Genomic DNA, 19,923 nt, shown 5'->3' with positions numbered 1-19,923 from the left:
AGGTAACGCATTCCAGTGCTTCACCACCCTTCCAGTGAAAAAGTTTTTCCTAATATCCAACCTAAACCTCCCCCACTGCAACTTGAGACCATTACTCTTCGTTCTGTCATCTGCTACCACTGAGAATAGTCTAGATCTGTCCTCTTTGGAGCCCCCTTTCAGATAGTTGAAAGCTGCTATCAAATCCCCCCTCATTCTTCTCTTCCGCAGACTAAACAATCCCAGTTCCCTCAGCCTCTCCTCATAAGTCACATGTTCCAGTCCCCTAATCATTTTTGTTGCCCTCCGCTGGACTCTTTCCAATTTTTTCACATCCTTCTTGTAGTGTGGGGCTCAAAACTGGACACAGCACTCCAGATGAGGCCTCACCAATGTTGAATAGAGGGGAACAATCTTGTCCCTCGATCTGCTGGCAATACTCCTACTTATACAGCCCAAAATGTCATTAGTCTTCTCGCAACAAGGGCACACTGTTGACTCATATCCAGCTTCTCGCCCTCAGTCCTTTTCTGCAGAGCTGCTGCCTAGCCATTTGGTCTCTAGTGTGTAGCAGTGCATGGGATTCTTCCCTCCCTAGTGCAGGACTCTGCACTTGTCCTTGTTGAACCTCATCAGATTTCTTTTGGCCCAATCCTCTAATTTGTCTAGGTCCCTCTGTATCCTATCCCTACCCTCCAGAATATCTACCGCTCCTCCCGGTTTAGTGTCATCTGCAAACTTGTTGAGGGTGCAATCCACTCCATCCTCCAGATCCTTAATGAAGATATTGAACAAAACCGGCCCCAGGACCGACCCTTGGGGCACTCTGCTTGATACCAGCTGCCAACTAGACATGGAGCCATTAATCACTGTTGAGCCCAATGATCTAGCCAGCTTTCTATCCACCTTATAGTCCATTAATCCAGCCCATACTTCTTTAACTTGCTGGCAAGAATACTGTGGGAGACAGTATCAAAAGCTTTGCTAAAGTCAAGGAATAACACGTCCACTGCTTTCCCCTCATCCACAGAGCCAGTTATCTCGTCATAGAAGGCAATTAGATTATTCAGGCATGACTTACCCTTGGTGAATCCATGCTGACTGTTCCTGATCTGTTTCCTCTCCTCTACGTGCTTCAGAATTGATTCCTTGAGGACCTGCTCCATGATTTTTCCAGGGACTGAGGTGAGGCTGACTGGGCTGTAGCCCAGATCCTCCTCCTCCTTCTCTTTTTTAAAGATGGGCACTACATTAGCCTTTTTCGAGTCCAATCAAAATAACTCCATTGGAGTCAGTGAGGCTATGCTAATTTATACCAGCTGAGCATCTGGCATTATAACTGTAAGCACATTTAATAATAACAACAAACTCTAAAGAGAATTTTTGGGTTCACAATCCCTGGAGATATCCAAGTCTAAAATAGATATTCATCTATCAGGCAATTGGGGGCAATGAGAACTAGGCAGGGGAATATACTAGGTGACGCACGGGAAGTTCCTCCCAATACTAATGATTTCTGGACACTCACAAATCAACAACTGCTTTCAGTTTCTCCAAAACAGGATTCCAGCAGAACATATTCTCAAAAGACAGTATGTCTGACACAAATTCATAGTAGTAATTCTTGTAAAATTAATTATTTTTATGTGGAAAAACAGCACACCAGGCATATTTTACATTATCAGCAGATTTGCATTCCTTCTATTTGCCATGTCAGTTCTTTCAATAATTGAATCTTAATGGTATGCATGTGGGATTTTGTGATATGTGCACTGGTTATCAATATCATTGACGTGTCTGTAGTGAGCCCGTAGTTAAAGCTGCACTAAGATTTTCACATAAAGAAGATTAAAATTTCTTTAGCTCACAGTTCAGTGATTGAATGTGGTCTCCAGATTAACCACACTTATTATCCAGAGAGCTACTGAATTTCCTTCTCTTTCTTTCTCTTTCTTTCGGGAGGAGGGAGAAAGTCACTAACTTTTCTACAGGAATCAATATAATTATCAGGGTTCCTTCCCCACTCTGAACTCTAGGGTACAGATGTGTGGACCCACATGGAAGACCCCCTAAGCTTATTCTTACCAACTTAGGTTAAAAACTTCCCCAAGGTACAAACTTTGCCTTGTCCTTGAACAGTATGCTGCCACCACCAAGCATTTTAAACAAAGAACAGGGAAAGAGACCACTTGGAAACGTCTTCCCCCCAAAATATCCCCCCAAGCCCTACACACACCCTTTCCTGGGCAGGCTTGAGAATAATATCCTAACCAATTGGTTAAAAAGTCATCAATGACCCAAACCCCTGGATCTTGGAAGAATGTAAAAATCAATCAGGTTCTTAAAAGAAGGATTTTATTAAAAAAAAGAAAGGTAAAAATAATCTCTGTAAAATCAGGGTGGAAAATACTTTACAGGGTATTCAGATTCAAAACACAGAGGATCCCCCTCTGGGCAAAACCTTAAAGTTACAGAAAACAGGAATAAACCTCCCTCTTAACACAGGGAAAATTCACATAAAACAAAAGATAAACTAATCCGCCTTGCCTGGCTTACCTATACTGGTTGCAATATTGGAGACTTGGATTAGGATGGGTTGGAGAAGATGGATTTCTGTCTGGTCTCTCTGTCCCAAGAGAGAACAAACACGTAAACAAAGAGCACCAAAAAAAGCCTTCTCCTCTCCCCCCTCCCCCCGACCCAAGATTTGAAAGTATCTTGTCCCCTTATTGGTCCTTTGGGTCAAGTGTCAGACAGGTTAGCTGAGCTTCTTAACCCTTTACAGGTAACAGGATGTTGCGTCTGGCCAGGAGGGATTTTATAGCACTGTATAAAAAAAGGTGGTTACCCTTCCCTTTATATTTATGACAATCATCCGGATCGGAAAATTGGCTCCAACAGTCTCACTTTTGTCTTTAGCTTCCTGTAGCTAAGCCACCACCATCACCATTAACTTAGAACCTCACGCACAAGCATCCAGTACAATGATATGATGGGCAAAGTAAAAATTAAATGCAATAGAAGTTGTTCCCCTTCTCCATCTTAACACTTGGGATATACCCGAAGGGAAGCCAATGAGAATTTCATTATCCTCCATGAACTTCCATTCACTGCTTTCTCGCTGTCCAGCCTCCCTCCTTGGTTTCCAAGCTCCAATCCATACAGATATCCCTAGCCAGCTCCTGATTCCAGGTTTCTTTATTCCACTGCATGGTCACCTCGCTAACATCCCAGGTCCCCACAGACCAGATACGGTGTGCTGGCGTGAAGTGCCTCTCTATTTCACAGCTCGCTGATTGATTGATTGAGTTTAGTTTCCAAATATATACCACAATTATTCTGCAGAGGACTATTACATTTTGGTGGAAAAAATAGTTACTAACTTTCCCAGAGAAATCAATTCAGACCATTCTGCGTTGAAATTTAGCTGGTGCAGTTTTTTCTTACTCCCTGCTTAACACCACTGCTATGCTCGCCCACCTCGGATATTCACAGCCAACCTCTGGAACCCTCCTTACCTTTCCTCCCCCTCGCCCCCCCCCGCTTCTCTTATAGTTCATTCATTACTCCCTCCTCTTCCCAGCCTCCTCCTCTGCCCCCCTTTCAGCCTTACTAATCCCACTGAAACCTTACCACTTGAAATGCAGTGCGCCTCCTGTTTTCCTGGCATCCTAAATGCCCGGCTGCCAAACACTACTTCCCTCCTCAATCTGCTACCCTTACCAACCACCCAGGCTACCTACTGCCTGCTTCACTCACCAATTCCTGCGGCCTTGAAGCCTACCCACATCCCCATGCCCACTTACTCAACACCCTTTAGTGTCCCTGTTTCTTCTATATCCTGTCAATGCAGTGTCCACCAGCACTGTAACACTTCATACAAACAGAAACAAAAAGAAGGAAAAAAGTAACCCCACCCCTTACACACACGCACACACATGTACACACAAAGTTAACTTTCAGTTAAGGTGACTCAAGTCAAGAGAGTCAGTAAAACTCAATACAATCACTTAAGGCAACATTAACAACTAAATGAACTTGATTTAACCTGTTCTACTGCCCAAACGCAACTGCAGCCTTTCTCCCATCTACAACAAAATTCCCCTTCCACTTCCAACTGAAATGTACAACCTTAACCTTAACTTTGACTTCTGCATGATTAATGTATGCTATTGATAGATTATGCCTTACCTTGAAAAGGCTGTTGTTGTTGTCACGCTAAGACTGGAGTAAAGATTGTATGCTTGAGTGTTACTTTGAGGAATTTGATAAGTGCATTGTGTGTGGTTGTATCCTGAAAGTGAAAATGTGTTTGTAACGGAGGTGAGGGATCCCATTCTATTTGGTAGTGTGTGTATTGTGCTAAGTCATAATATTAATTGATTTGCTTGGTGATTGATTATGCTGAAAGGAAATTTATGTAAACCACACAAATTTTAAATTAACAATGATTTTTGTGTATGTTGGTTACACAGGTGACACTTTTTTATTTATAGTTTATTTTTAAGCAAGAATTCTGCTGAAAGGAAATTCATGTAAACCATATTAATTGTATGTTAGAACATAAAAATGGCCATCCAGCCCAGTATCCCGTCTTCTGACAGTGGACAGTGCTCGATGCTTCCAATGAGAGGGAATGAACAGAACAGGTCAATATACTGAGTAATCCATCCCCTCTCATTGAGTTCCAGCTTCTGACAGCCAGGGGTTTAGGAACACCTAGAACATGGGATTACTATCTTGGCTAATATCTTGTGATGGACTTATCCTCCATGAATTTATCTAATACTTTTTTGAACCTATTTATACTTTTGGCCTTCAGAACACACCCTGGTAATGAGTTCCACAGGTCAACTGTGCATTGTGTGAAGAAATACTTCCTTATGTTTGTTTTAAACCTGCTGCCTATTAACTTCATTGATGACCCCTGGTTCTTGTGTTATGTGAATGGGTAAATAACACTTCCTTATTCGCTTTCTCCACACCATTCATGATTTTATAGACATCTATCATATCCCCCCTTGTCTCTTTTCTAATATGAACAGTCCCAGTCTTTCTAATATCTCCTCATATAGAGGCTATACTATACTCCTAATATTTTTTGTTGTCCTTCTCTGCATCTTTTCTAATTCTAATATGTCTTTTCTGAGTTGGGACGACCTGAACTGCATGCAATATTCAAGGTGTGGGAGTACCATGGATTTTATAAAGTTGCATTATGATATTTTCTGCCTTATTATCTATCCTTTTCCTAATGGTTCCTAACATCTGTCAGCTTTTTTCCAAGGTCTCATTCTTGAGTGGTAACAACTAATTTAGACCCCATCATTTTATATGTATAGTTGGGATTATGTTTTCCAGTGTGCATTACTTTGCATTTATCAACACTGAATTTCATCTGCCATTTTGTTGCCCAGTCACCCAGTTTTGTGAGATCTCTTTTTAACTCTTCACATGCTGCTTTGGACTTAACTGTCTTGAGTAATTTTGTATCATCTGCAAATTTTGCCACCTCACTCTTTACCGCTTTTTCCAGATCATTTATGAATATATTGAACAGTGATGGTCCCAGTACAGATCCTTGGGGCACCCCGCCATTTACCTATCTCCACTTTGAAAACTGAGCATTTAACGCTACCCTTTGTTTCCTATCTTTTAATCAGTTACTATAAGTTACTCTTATCCCATGACTGCTTACTTTGCTTAAGAGCCTTTGATGAGGGGCCTTGTCAAAGGCTTTCATTAACATTTAATTCCATTAAATAAAATTAGTTTATCATTTAACATTAACAAAGGTATTTTATGTTTGTTCTACTGATGCTATGCATATTTTTATATTTACAATTTTTTTTTACACAATAAATATTCCCAAATCACGTGTAGCTATAGTGGTCTAACTGACAGTTGAGTGAAACAAATAAATCTGAATATTGTGTCAGCATCTGAACCAAACCTTTATGTCATTGGTTCATTTCAATTTAAAAGCCATACGTTTTGGTGACAAGCATAATTCTGTAACACTTTCTTGGAACCTTATTTTAACATACTAAAACGAGGCAATGCTGTATAATAGGAGAACCCAGTAGGAGACATATTTTTAGTTTATTTACCATAGTATTATTATGTCTTGGGGTTTTACCCATACATAAATATAGCAACTCAAACTCCACACTGAGAAGAGGTTATTTCTAGACTCAGATAATTTCTACTGCTGTTTTACTGCTTTCCCTATTTGCCCTAGTCTCTCTTCCTGTTTTCCTTCTTCCCTATTCTCAGCCGATACGTTCACTGTTCATCCAAGGTCCGAGTTATGCTTGCAGGTAGTCTATCTCCGGTTCAGATTCGGGGCCATTTGTAAGATGATATTTGTCTATGTTGACAGAGATTTAAAATATCTCAGACTCATTGCCACTATTAAAGTTATTGTCCAGTTCCTTTAGAAGATCTCTTATTGCAGCTGCTAAATTTCTGAATAATGCCAGAAAGGCTTTGTTACTTGGAAAGAGTGAGCATAGAGGTGAGCTGGAAACTCATTTGTAGATATGGTTTGCAGGAGCTACATGCTTTAGTAGACGTGGCTGCTAAAACCTAATTTCAGTTGACTCCTGCCAAATAAGTCACTCTAAATTGTGAATTGATTACATTTCTGCTCTCTCCCCAGCATTCTCCATGATATTTTATGTTTTTCAAGAAATTGCACAGAAGCATTTTTATGTTCGATACAGCTGGCCAATCCTCTAGGAACAGTATTTTGAATATCTTCCTTCATTGTGGGTCCATCTGGACAGATTTCTCATAGTTGAAATACCCATACCCATTTTTCAAGTGCTGGATGCACATCAAGTCTGTGCACAAATAATATCAGCAAGCCAGCTGATTAAATTACCCAACAACTAATCCATTTGTTATGGCAGAGCTGAAGTGAAAATGTGTTGCCAAAGTGGTTACACTTTACCATTTAAAAAATTAGGTTGATGAGGAAGATTTTCGTCTTTCTTTCTAACGCATTTGTGGATTTCTTAGAGTGAAAGGAGAGATTTGAATTTAAAAATCTCATGAATATTCCAGTGCTGAGTGGAAACAGCGTTACAATACTGGAGGATCCTGGGATTTATTAGGTAATAAAGTCATGATGTGTTTATTAGAAATCATAAAACATGTCATTAATGACATGGAATAATGCAATTTTTATACCTATTATCTTGAAAAATCAAAATATTTTTTTCATTTGACAAACTGGTTATTGTCACTGAGTGTGTAGGCATATATGGGTAATATATTTATCTCAATATATTCTCAATGAAGAATTAAGGTTGAAAGCAGCTTTCTGTGGAGTCCAGCTAGCACTCCCTGAAAAGGTACATTTTTCATTACAAATATTATGTATCTTTAGAAATTCCCAAACATTTGAAGTCTGGGAATGAGCCCTATCTATTTATATTTATACATATTAAACACCAAACCTTACATTAAAATAACATGATTAAGTTGCAAACTCAAGCACAAGAAAGTTAGGAAATGCCTGAATTAAAGTTGCCTGAGCACTGAATGAGGCACAGGTCCTGTTAAAGACTTTAGTATAATGCATTTGCAAAAGAGGGCCCTATTAAGGTTAATAGAGGGCCTTATTTCTAACATTCCCTGACTTTTGTGTGCTTGGCCTTGCAACCTTAATGATGATGTTTTAATAATTTTGTGTGTGTAATAGCCTAGGTTTTTTTTTTTAAAAAAAAAAAGCTAACTGAAGAAAACAGAAATTCCATCATTTGACATCAGATTGATATCCACATAGGTCATCAGTAGGTTTGGAACCTTTAATTCCACTGTACAGACTTCCATGTGAGCTAATGAAATAGTTGATAGCAGTAGTAGCTGCCATCCTCTATGTAGACCAGCACTAGAGGGAATGGGACACTTTGCCAGTGGGTGTCATAGACATTTGCTGACACCTGAGGAATCATGAGGCTTGGGAATCTTGGTTTCCATTCCAGGCTCTGGAGGGGAGTGTGCTCTAGTGGGCACAGACTCTTGTGTTCATTCTCCCCAACCATGACCTCTTCTGTCCCATCTGATACAATCTGTCCCTGTCCCAGTCCTAGCTCTTCCCTGCCCCTGACTCCTCATCTCAGTCCCATTCTCCTTGCCTCTCCAGTTCCAAACTCCACTCCTCAGGCTTCTCTTCTTAGTCCCGGGCTTCTTGCCCAGCAAGTCCTAATCTAATCCCTCCAGACAACCCTTACTGAAACAATCATAGTCCCCTCTTCTCATCTGATCAATCTCATTCTACCCTCAGTTATGTCTCCCAGCCGATATTCCCATTCCTTCTGGCTTCCAGAAGCTCTTTATCAAATTTGTGCTTCTCTTGCCTAGCTCCTTCTTCCAGCCTCTCTGCCAAAATTACCAGTACTCCCCCCTCATTGTGGCTCCTCTTCATATCTGTTTCCCTCACTTCAGTCCACTGCCCTACTAGGTCTCAGATCCAGTCTTTTCCTCCAGACAATCCCAGTCTTCCCCTGTTTCCTCATCTAAACACAGTCTTCCCTGACCTACTGGCTTGCAATCATCCCTCCACCTGTTTTTCTTTCCAGGTCCCAATCCAACCTCCTTCCTCAGCCACTCCCAATTTCCCTCTGCCATCCTCCAGTCCTGTCTCCACCCCTACAAGTTCCGTCTCATAATCTACTCCCCCTGTGACCCTCCCCCAACACACATCTGGCTCTTGTCCCTTCTGCATTCCAATCAGGCAGCTTCCTTCTCCACACTACGAGGCCATAGGAGTGAGACTTTCTGCTCAGGTGACTAGACCTGCGTAGCTGGTGGCAGCCCAAATCTGTAATCGCAGGGAACATTCTGCTCAGCCCAGGGCTGGAACATGTCCAACACACTCACTCTTTGGGGTATTTAATGGCTAAAATCTAAGTTTCTACTGAGTATGTGCACACTGCAGTTTTTCACAGGCTTATAACTTGGCCAAATTAGGTGGATCTTCATGGGGAGAGCAAAAAGTACACCTAGACACAAAGTACACCCTGACAAATTTCAAGTCCCTGCTCCAAATCTGGGCCACTACAACTTTTCCAACTTTTCTATAAAAATTTGCCGGACTCTCTCAACCTGAGTAAAACAACATATTTTAATCTAGCCTTATTCTTGACATTGGCCAAAACCATTTTAGCTGAAATTTCCCCAAAACAAATTCAGTCTGAGGCCAGCACAAAGCATGAAAAATTTCAGCCCAAATGGTTAAAGGTTGGCAAAGTTACAAGCAACTGAAAACAAGATCTTATAATGAGCACGATCAGGCAACCTCAGCAGGTTGTGCTAGTAGCCTGGTCTGTAATATATAGGGTCTGAACCACCACTTCATCACTCCACCAGTGGAAGACCAGAGTATCACCGTGGTGAATCAAGCCCAGGGGATGGGTGTGGGTGTACATAGGTACACACACACAAACTGTATGTATACATGTGTATGTTTAATACCGTTATCAAGATTTTGATATACAGTATGCTCCCCTTTATCCAAAACCCTTCCTTATCCTCCATTCAGAGTCTTGGTCTGGAGTCTCTACTGTGCCCCACACCTTGCGCCTGCAGGGATTGATGGGAGTGAGTGAGCATGGGCAGAGCAGAAACTCCCAGCCAGGACTGCAAGGAGGAGGAAGAGGAGGGGGACGAGCCCCCAGGCTCAGGGGAGGCCATCCCTCTACTGAATAGCTTCTGCCATCTTGATTATCTGAAATCTCAATTATCGGAATAAGATCCATGCCCACCCTGCTATTTAGATAATTAGGAGTATACTGTATATAAAATAATCAAAATTTTAAAAATAGGTGCCTACATTTAGGATCTTAAACCCATAAGTGTCAAGTGCCCAACATCTCATGTTGACTGTGGTGGGAGTTGCTGGGAGCAAAGCATTTAAAAAAAAAACATGCCACCTATTTAGCGACCTAAATATGGACTTGTGACACTAGGTTTTGAAAAATCTAGGTTCTGAGTGTGTATACATGGACATGTCTTATGAACTATATGTCCAATACACTATATATGGCCCATACCTGTGTATTATGTGTCAATCTGTCTGTTTTTACATTCCTGTTGTTACTTAAGAAAACAGATAATTACAAAAAGAAATAACTGATGAATAGCTTATGGGAAGGAGATTTTATATATTAAAAATTGCTATAAAATCTACTTATGACTTTGTATTTGTTCAGCAACACTGAGGTTGTTCCACTTCGAATAACCATATAAGGAAATGGCATATAGAAGTTGGTACCAGTTTTGAATTTGTTATTAAGCTTTTTTTTAAGAAAGTGAAAGTTTCATCAGTTCAGTTTTAATTTTTAATAGATACATTTATCTCAATTTTTTTCTCTTTTCAAATACATTTGTATTTGTTTGTAAATTTTATTACGTAAAACAGTCATGCTGGGCCAAATCAATGATCCATCTAGCCCAGTATCCTGTTATCTAGCAGTGGCCAATGCCAGATGCCTCAGAGGGTGTCAAGGTTCCTCCCCACTCTGAACTCTAGGGTACAGATGTGGGGACCTGCATGAAAAACCCGCTAAGCTTATTTTTATCAGTTTAGATTAAAACTTCCCCAAGTACCAACTATTTTACCTTTTGTCCCTGGGCCTTATTGCTGACACCACCAAGCGTCTAACAAATATAACAGGGAAAGAGCCTGCTTGGAAATGTCTTTGCTTTTTCATTGTTCTTAAGATCCAAGGGTTTGTTCACCTATGCAAATTGGTGAGGATTTTTATCAAGCCTTTCCCAGGAAAGGGGCTGTAGGGCTTGGGGGGATTTTAGGGGCAATCAGCTTCTTAAAAGAAGAATTTTAATTAAAGAAAAAGTAAAAGAATCATCTCTGTAAAATCAGGATGGTAAATACCTTACAGGGTAATCAGATTCAAAACATAGAGAATCCCTCTAGGCTAAACATTAAGTTACAAAAAGACACAAAACCAGGAATATACATTCCATTCAGCACAACTTATTTTTTCAGCCATTTAAACAAAACAGAATCTAACGCATCTCTAACTAGATTGCTTATTAACCCTTTACAGGAGTTCTGACCTGCATTCCTGGCAAAAGCAACACACAGAGAGAACCCTTTGTTTCCCCCCGCCCCCCCACCTCCAGCTTTGAAAGTATCTTGTTTCCTCATTGGTCATTTTGGTCAGGTGCCAGTGAGGTTATCTTAGCTTCTTAACCCTTTACAGGTGAAAGGGTTTTTCCTCTGGCCGGGAGGGATTTAAAGGTGTTTATCCTTCCCTTTATATTTATGACAGAGGAAATGAACAGAACAGAGCAATTATTCAGTGATCCACCTCTGTCATCCAGTTGCAGCTTCCAGAAGTCAGAGGTTTAAGAACATTAAGTATGAGGTTGTGTCCCTGAGCACCCTGGCTAATAGCCAGGGATGGACCTTTCCTCCATGAAATTATCTTTTTTGAACCCAGTTATACTTTTTGCCTTCAACATCCCCTGGCAATGAGTTCTACAGGTTTACTGTGCATTGTGTGAAGAGTCACACAGAGGGCCTCCCAAGAGAGGGCCTGATCCTTTGTTGATGTGAGTAGTGCTAATTGAAGTCAGGCAACTTGCACCCATGATGACTATTCATTTAAGGGAAGAAAAAATTGCATCCGATGTATGGAAAGGAATGTGAAGTAAAGTAAAGAGTTAAGCATTGCAGTAGTGTGTTGTTTCTTATTCTTGAAGTATGGCTGATGTTCTGAAGGATATGGCTTATGGTCTCTCTTCCAGACATTAAATTCTAATAATGCTTTGATTTTATTGTCTGATATAATGTTATTCTTTGAGTAATCTGTTGATATTATATGAAGCAATAGAAGAGATCAGTCAAGCTAGTTTTATACTAAATGATAAAGTGTGCACATTATTTTTTCACAAGCAAATTTTCAGACAGTGCTAATTTAATGATGCATATTTCCGGGCGGAGACAACAGAACTAGAAAGAACAACATCAAGGAAATGTGTGTTTTGAATAGTGAGATATATCTAGATGATTAGCAGCTCGGGCTAGTCATCAGGAATTAAGATACAGGCCCAGATATGCTGCTTCACTGAAATTACATTTAGCAAACTTGGTGGGAAGGGTGGTGTAGGAATTCACAGAGCTCCTTGCTGTAGCTGTCTAATACTCTGCCAATTCTTGGTGCAGGTTACAGGAGCACCCACATACTTCTGTAAATTGGTGACCACACTCAGCTAGTACATCTGCCAACTGAGTGTAGCAGGAAGATGTTGGCATCCAGCCACTTCTCTTCCACTCCCTCCAAGCCCCTGCACTGGGCTTTTGAGAAGGTGGCATAAGAGATAGCATTAATGGCTTTGTATCCCCTGGAGAATCCCTGGTTAGAGGAGACAGCCTCCATTCCCTTTACACTGCCTGTGTGGCACAAAGGGAACAGAGCAGGGCTGGGAACCAGCTCGATAATATAGTTGGTATTTACAAAATAATGGTCCAATCATGTAGACACTCAATGAGTAACTTTACTTCCATGAGCAGTTCCTTTGGGTTTGGTCAGAGTCCAAATTGAACAAATAGCCTGGTTGGAAAAGAGCGAGATTAAAAACAAATGAAGGCAGCATTAAATTGATGTGATGGTGCATGCTTATAGCAATGGAAAACGCCTTTGCTGAGCAGTGCCGAAGATAGGGCAACAGATGGCTGCTGAACAGGTGCGCTGGTTCAACTGATGCCTCTTTAACGATTGTTTTCCTCCTCCAGTCTTGAACTTTTTGGTATTTAAGGTTTGCTCCTAGCACTGCTAATCAAACCAGAATGTGGTGGTCTGTGTAATTCCACTTTGGGTTTCTGCATTAATTGTATCAGTTGGGTCAGAGAGGAAAACATTTAGAGGAAAAAATGGTCAGTTCAATTTCCATTGCCTCAGTTGACTACAGAGAGCAATTTGCTGGCTGATTACAGAAAGGGGGGGAGATGTTGTAGATGATCACAGTACCCTGTACAGAAACTTCTGCAGAATTCAAGGTATAGGAGATGCATATTTTGACTAGCCAGAAACATTTCCCATTTTTGAAAGCTTTTTATTTGTACCCATGTTGGTATTCATGCCATTCAGGATTAAGAATTACATTAAGCCACAGAGATTTCTGTCCGTGCTAATCAGAATTTTTATTTATTTTCATTGGAAACGTCACTGCATGCAACATTTTCATTTTATGAGACAGCTGAACATCTCCATAAAACAGCATTTTTCTGACTGTAATTCCACAGGACCTCTGTTACAGGCACCAGAAGACTGATCAGAATCAATGCTCTCTCGTAAAAGGTTACCTTCGCTTGGCTTCCATCTACATTGAATACCCTTGTTAACACTATCCATCTTTGTTGCATTTTGTTTGTCATTTCTGCAGGGATGATGATATGCATATAAAAGATTTAATTACCAGTCTATTATGTGTTTGTAAATCATTGAAACCAGCCAGCCACTGCTCTGGATTCCACAGCATTCTGCATCCTTCTCCTGTGATCATGTTGTTCACATGTTACTTCGTGCTAGTCAAAGAATGTTTGGAAATCAACAGCACAGATTGGGTAGTGTCGCATTTGAACAAAGCTAAATAATGGCATGTTTCCTTTTCCGATGCCATTTAAATGTTTGGGTCCAAATGCAATCGGAAAAATAAAACAAAACACATGCAGTGTTGGGGTGCTGTCTATATCTTTTTAAACAAGTCATCACACTCATATTTTAGGGTGCTGCAACACAGCTTTGCTACGTAGCCTTTGTACCAACCATTCCCACAATAAGATTCTTCAGTCTAATAAGATACATGAAAATAATACTTTGCTCTATGGATTTAAACTTTTGAAATAATTGGCTAGGTCTTCACCTGGTACATATTAACCATCTGCACTATATGCTAGAAAGAATATATTTAATAAAATAATGCTTTAGTTAGGTTTTCAAAACTTGACTTACCTACATATTATGTAATGTGTCCAGAGAGAGGAAAATAAATTATCTACATTATTCCATGAGATTTAATAGTGTTAACAAGTAGTTAAAGTAGGAAACTAGGAATCAGGAGACTTGGGTTGTGTTCCTAAATGTTGCTGATTTGTAGTATGAACATTGACAAAGCACTTAACAACTCTATGCCTTACTTTCTACTTCTGTAAAATACAGATAATACCCATGTTTGTAAAACATTTGAGCTCCTCCATGGCAAGGTCTCACTAAATGCAATGTATTGTGATCACCTACAGTTTAATACTTTCTCTCTCCCATTAGGAAAAATACACCTCCTACTCTTCCTTTTCTGTATTTGGTTCTGGCAACAAATGCTATCCTCTACTGACTGTTCAAAGCTGTGTAGTCATTAAGACATGTCCTCCTTTTACAAATAACAGTTTTGTGGCACTGTGAGTATCAGTGACATTGTCTCTTCCTTGTGGTTATCAGTGTGTGTTGATGATATAATATTAAAATCCCAGTGGTGGTAATACAATAGGCATCCATGTTGTTACTTGATAACATTGTATGACAATCAATTTAGCTGAGCATTCTTTTCATCTTTATGGAAAAGAACATGTACATCTCTGTCTCTGCTCAATGCTTTCAGGTTTGGAGATGGCTATTCAGTCAAGGTTTGGCTTAACAAAGAAACAAGTAACCACGGTGCTATTTTGGACTATCTGCAGCTACATTTTCCAGGAACACAGTTTAAGGTACGCCTGAAATTCTCTGTTTATAGCAGTTGCCAAGGATAGGTTCTTGAGACCATTAACGAAAAGTAAAGTTGAATAAACTAGCTGGTTTCTCATTCTTTCCTGATCAATATGGCTACTCGTTTTAATTGATATGTGCGTAACTGTTAAATTGTCACCCACAGTATGGTGCAGATTAACCTCAGATGCAGAGTAGGGCCATTTCGGCAGCATAAGCAAATGTGATTGGTTCATGAGCTGCACTTCCCTTTTCTTATATTTGGTATTTACAGAGTCAGAATTTCCAGGACATGCACACAGGGCCTGATCCTATGTCCACTGAAGTGAATGGAAGTAATTTTGGAGTTAATACATCAGCAACACCATATTTTAGTTTGTCCTCACCCAGTCAATCCAGTACCTAGAAAATGGAAGTCAGGTGATCTTATTGCATTAGGAAGTCAACATTTACCCACAGCTACCACACAGTGACATCTAAAATGCCTCCGATGCCTTCTATTTTAAGCATAAGGATATGACGTAGTGTTTCAGGTATCGTGTGATAACTCTTGATTGTTGAATGGCAATTACTATGTATACATGTCATCACCAGAAAAGCTCTCAAATATATATTTAATAGTTGACTGAAAGTTGTGCTACAACTTTGTTCTCCTTTCCCAGCAGGTTGCCTGATTTAAAATAGGGGGCTCGGAATTAAAATAGGGGAATTCTTCTGAGGCTGAACTAATGCAAGGAAATGGGCATCCCAACCAAGAGATCCAGTTATATAATATTTTAGACATTTTCTCTCAAGACATTTGAACTCCTCCTTTCATTTTTCTTTCTTTTCTTCAGTCCATCCGTTCAGATAAACAGGTGTGATGTCTTAATCTAATGAGGTGTACAAGCCCATAGATGTAGTGAGATTTTCATTTTCACAGGCACTTGGCTATTTGGTTAAATAATATTACTGATGTAGAAATCACACATTTTTGCTCTTAGCTGTGTTCATAATAAACTCTAATGGTAACCCAGGATTAGTTGGTTTGTGTGTGTTTATATAAAATAGATGTGGTACCCACTAGTTAATAAAAGTAAACTTTATTCTACTTTCTCTAATCTTGCCAATGTCTGCAGTAAAATGGCTATAGTCCTGTGCTCTGAAGCACCTCTGTTTTCCAAGGTCACAGAGGAAAAGTCAATTGGTGTGTTGCTCACTGTATCCATAAGTGTCCTGGATTTGCATATATTGTATGATATGAACACATCATAAAAGGGTAACACTTTCAAATATACCACAGCCATCTGTCACATCCCCAAAATGTGTGTTCAGGCATAAATATCAAACTCAGTAGATTAAAACATATATTTTCACATGCAAAATTGATCCTTTATAGGTGTAATTTAGAACTCTGTCTCTGAAAATGTATCCTATAAAAGTAGATGGTCCCAAGCTGTAGAATTTTGGTCTGCATATCGGTTTCTAGCACCCTGAGTGTCGGGATAGGGTTCTGATTTAAGGTTTTGGTTTGGCCATTGTAGATACCGGCTGTGACATGCTGATTTCAATGTGGCTTCTGAAATGTTTCCCATTCCCCAAAGTGTCTGAATCAATGGGTTTGGTTTGAAGCCCTCTCTAACCTTAAAATTTATAAGAAAAATACATCCCCGCAGCTGCAAACAGCTCGCTGTCTTTCAGGTCTATTGTGATAGCTTTGTGGAAACTGAAAGATCTTTTCTGAACCACACCACGTTGTGCCTTTTACAATGTTACAATCAAGATCTAGTGGATTCTTACAGAATCCTATTTTTCAGCTGAGGCTCATATTGAAACCGGGTCAGTTGAAAATAAATATAACTCTATCAGAATATTCACTAGCATTTATTTATGTTTGTTTGAAGGAACAGCACCTTAATCTCCAGGAGTATCGTGTACCGTACGGATGCGGCTGCTTACCAGAGCTCTTCAAAGTTTTAGAGAACCACAAAGTTCTACTGCAAATCAAACATTATTCCATTAATGAAACCACTTTAGAGCAGGTATGTTCCTCCTCTGTGTTGCCTCTCTTTTTCTGAATATGCTGTGCCACTTTAATTAAGTATGCAGTAGAATATTGCAGTATATAGTTTATCTAGAGCTGTCCTAGTGCGATTCATAACCCACGATAACCTTATAACTAAAGGCTTTTCTTCCTTAGTGCAAGTGGTTGGGATCTTTCCTTTTGAAGCAAATGTCATGCAGTTTACTTGCATTTGCAACCTATGTACCACTGCAACAGGCACATTAGAAACACACAGATAGAAGGGTTCCCTGCTGATGCCTATGAAATCCTGGGTTTACATCATGTATAATATAGTGATGATCCTGACATTCCTGAGTGCCTGTGGCATCTAGGGATATAACTTCTCACGTATCTTCTGAAAACGCTGAGAAGCTGAGCTAGTCAGAACATTAATTATGTATAATATTTGCTGTGAGATTAGCTCTTTTTTCCAAGTGCAAATCATTCATGAACAGACTTTGATTTGTATGAATCTATCAGCTCCTGCTGCTTTAATTATTCAGTGAGCAATTTATCCAAACAAATAGCCTATGGGTTGTTCCTTGACTGTTCACTCAAGCTTGTTTACTCTTCATTATTTATGGTGAGTGATTATGGTGAGTGTACTGTTTTTGCACCCTGCCTGAATAAGTGAAAGTTTTAAACAGGATAACAAATATACTTCCTCTTGAATGAATTCCTTTGCTTCCATGTGAATATTGTTATGGGAATGAAGAACTGTCATCCCTCAAATATCCGAGTGATCAAAAAACCCTTTCACATGAATGTAGGTGAAAAGGAAATGAGCAGGGGACCCAACTGAATACAACGGGCATTTGGAATTCAAATGGATGTTTGGCCACATCAATCCACAGCATTCAGAAGGTTACTCAACATAAATTTTAGCTTTAAATATCTGGGCGTAGATCCTGCACCACTGAAGTCAATGGGAGTTTTACCATTCAAGTGGGTGGAAGCAGGATCAGGCCCCTCCCTAATTTTTTTTAAAAAGTATTGATTTGTTTATTCAATACAAGCAAAATCCAGTGTTCCCAAGGAATGTGGATAACCATATAAAATTTGAACTTATTTTATCATTATTTTTATTTGACTTGAAGATGTAGAGGTGAGGAGCAATTTGTTTGCAAACTGCTCTAGATCAAATGTAACTCCTGAAGGGATTTCATCAGTTTTGAACACAGACTTTACTGATTTGCTTTAGAAAGCATCTTAATAAAAGTGGCCTGAAAAAGTCACAAAAGGAGACAAAGTTCTAGCTCATGTATTGCTATCCCATAAGCCCTCCTCTGTTGTATCTTGCAGGTATTTATTCATTTTGCTACTCAGCAGCAGGAAACGTCTTATTCTGCACAAGAATCTTCCACCAATCATCATCACCATCTGCCAGTCTAGGCTCAGTGCAGTTCACCATCCAGCAAAATATTTTACAGTCAATACAACTTTTCACCTGGTTACTGCCAAACTGAAAGGGAAGGCAAAATTTGCAATTTATAGACCAAAAAACAGAGCTACCAGTTCTTAGTAGAAAGGGTGGTTATTATACAGACAAACGGCCAAAAAAAAAGTACACTCCTTTACTGAACTGGAATTTTGTAATAAAACAGTTGGCCTAATTAATGGAAATCTGTAACACAGTAAAAGGGCTGATCGTATAAAGAGTGACATTTCAGAATTTTTTTGCTGGAGGGGGTGGGGAGGTAGCCCTCTGTTCATTTGATCACAGTCACATTAAATATCCATAATTACTACATGAGAAGGGAAGCCAACCCAATGGATATCAGGAACAGCCATGCTATCATATAATATTTGTATTTAATAACTCAAATGAGAGCACTTTGACTTCTGCAATAATTCAGTTCTGTGTTATGACAAGCTAAATTAGCCTTTTTTATTGTATAAAAGAAGCACTATATTCCATAAGGGCTTTTTGTCACAGGGAGTATTAGTCGGTTATATTAAGTACATTTAACAAGGTTTCATGAATCACACTTGACAAGGAGTTCTCCCTAACACCTGTAGGTTATTTCTTTAGGGATTCTAGAGCATCATTAATAATCTATTTTGTTAGCTTTTTTATGTTACTTTTTAACGTTCTAAGAGAAGGTCAAACTGGGTTTGTAGCCCAGGACATACTGGAAGTAGATGAGATAAGTGTACAGGCATTGATCAATAACCTTTTCAGTCTATTTCAGATTCTTCAGACAGGGCTGTGCCATAGCCTTCAATAGGGTCACCAGCCTGTAAATCTGAGACAGAAATTAACATTTAATGAACAAAACCTCAGCCTCTTTCATCCATCCTCATATTCTGTGGCTAGAGAAAGATCAGAACTTCTTGGAGTGGGGGGAAGAGGAGAAGCTCTTAGCTCTTTTTTTATAAACAAGCTCTCTGGGAACCCTGTGCCCAGAAGTAGATATCGCTTTCATTTGGGCTCTATTATCTGATAGTTGAAATTTTGGAACACTGTGGTATTTCTGTGGTATAATTGATGTGAAAATCAAATTGTACACTTTGAGATAAAAGGATCTAATCAGAGGCTATCTGTGTTCCTGTGTCCCTGCTTTAAAATGACATCCTGCTACAGCATGGCATTAAAGTGTTATGCTTGTGCCTTAGGCTTTTCAAGCTGACCCAAAAGGGTTTTTGATTCTCACATTGGCAGGTGTATTTTTGGACCATGATGCTTGTGAACGAATTTAGAACTCAGGGTTCCCACTTTGAAAAATTATTCTTGCTCTTTTCAAAATGTTAAATCCTGAAAACTTAATTAAATGTCAGTTTTCTGAGTAAAGTGTGGAATATTGTATTAATGTAGTGGGTGAATAAAGTAAATAAGATTTATTTCAGACTGATGTTTGAATGCAATTCTGTTAACTAAATTTCTCTTCTTTGAATCTCTTCATCTGTCTCTCTCTCGGGACCCAATTTAATTGAAGCAAGTAGCAAACAATGTTTCTCTCCCAATCCTTTATGGTTGAAGAAGGTCAAAATCTAATTGAGTTCCAGTGTACTGGGTTCTGTCTCAGAGGACATTTTCCCAGTCTTTGAAATGCTGCACTCTGGAAGTTTGCAAAGTCTAGTCTTTGAAGAATTTTTTTTTTTAATTAAAGAAAAAAAAATCTGTTCCAAGAAAAGGTCAATTCATATGTTAATGTTGACAGAGTC

General features: G+C 39.5%; 1 protein-coding gene across 1 annotated transcript in view; it reads left to right on the top strand.

Moving 5' to 3' along the window:
• Nucleotides 1-19,549, top strand: part of ABCA13 (ATP binding cassette subfamily A member 13) — a 227,009-nt gene extending 207,460 nt beyond the window's left edge. The window contains exons 44-46 of the mRNA XM_073329650.2: nucleotides 14,611-14,716; nucleotides 16,598-16,735; nucleotides 18,061-19,549. Of these exons, the coding sequence (XP_073185751.2) occupies nucleotides 14,611-14,716; nucleotides 16,598-16,735; nucleotides 18,061-18,150 (334 nt within the window). The 3' untranslated portion in view covers nucleotides 18,151-19,549. The remainder of the gene's footprint in view (nucleotides 1-14,610; nucleotides 14,717-16,597; nucleotides 16,736-18,060) is intronic.
• Nucleotides 19,550-19,923: the final 374 nt, after the last annotated feature.

Source organism: Lepidochelys kempii, chromosome 2 (genome assembly GCF_965140285.1).
Source record: "Lepidochelys kempii isolate rLepKem1 chromosome 2, rLepKem1.hap1, whole genome shotgun sequence".
Classification (NCBI taxonomy): domain Eukaryota; kingdom Metazoa; phylum Chordata; order Testudines; family Cheloniidae; genus Lepidochelys; species Lepidochelys kempii.
Note: the sequence above shows the minus strand (reverse complement) of the source record. Positions and strands in the feature narration are given on the sequence as shown.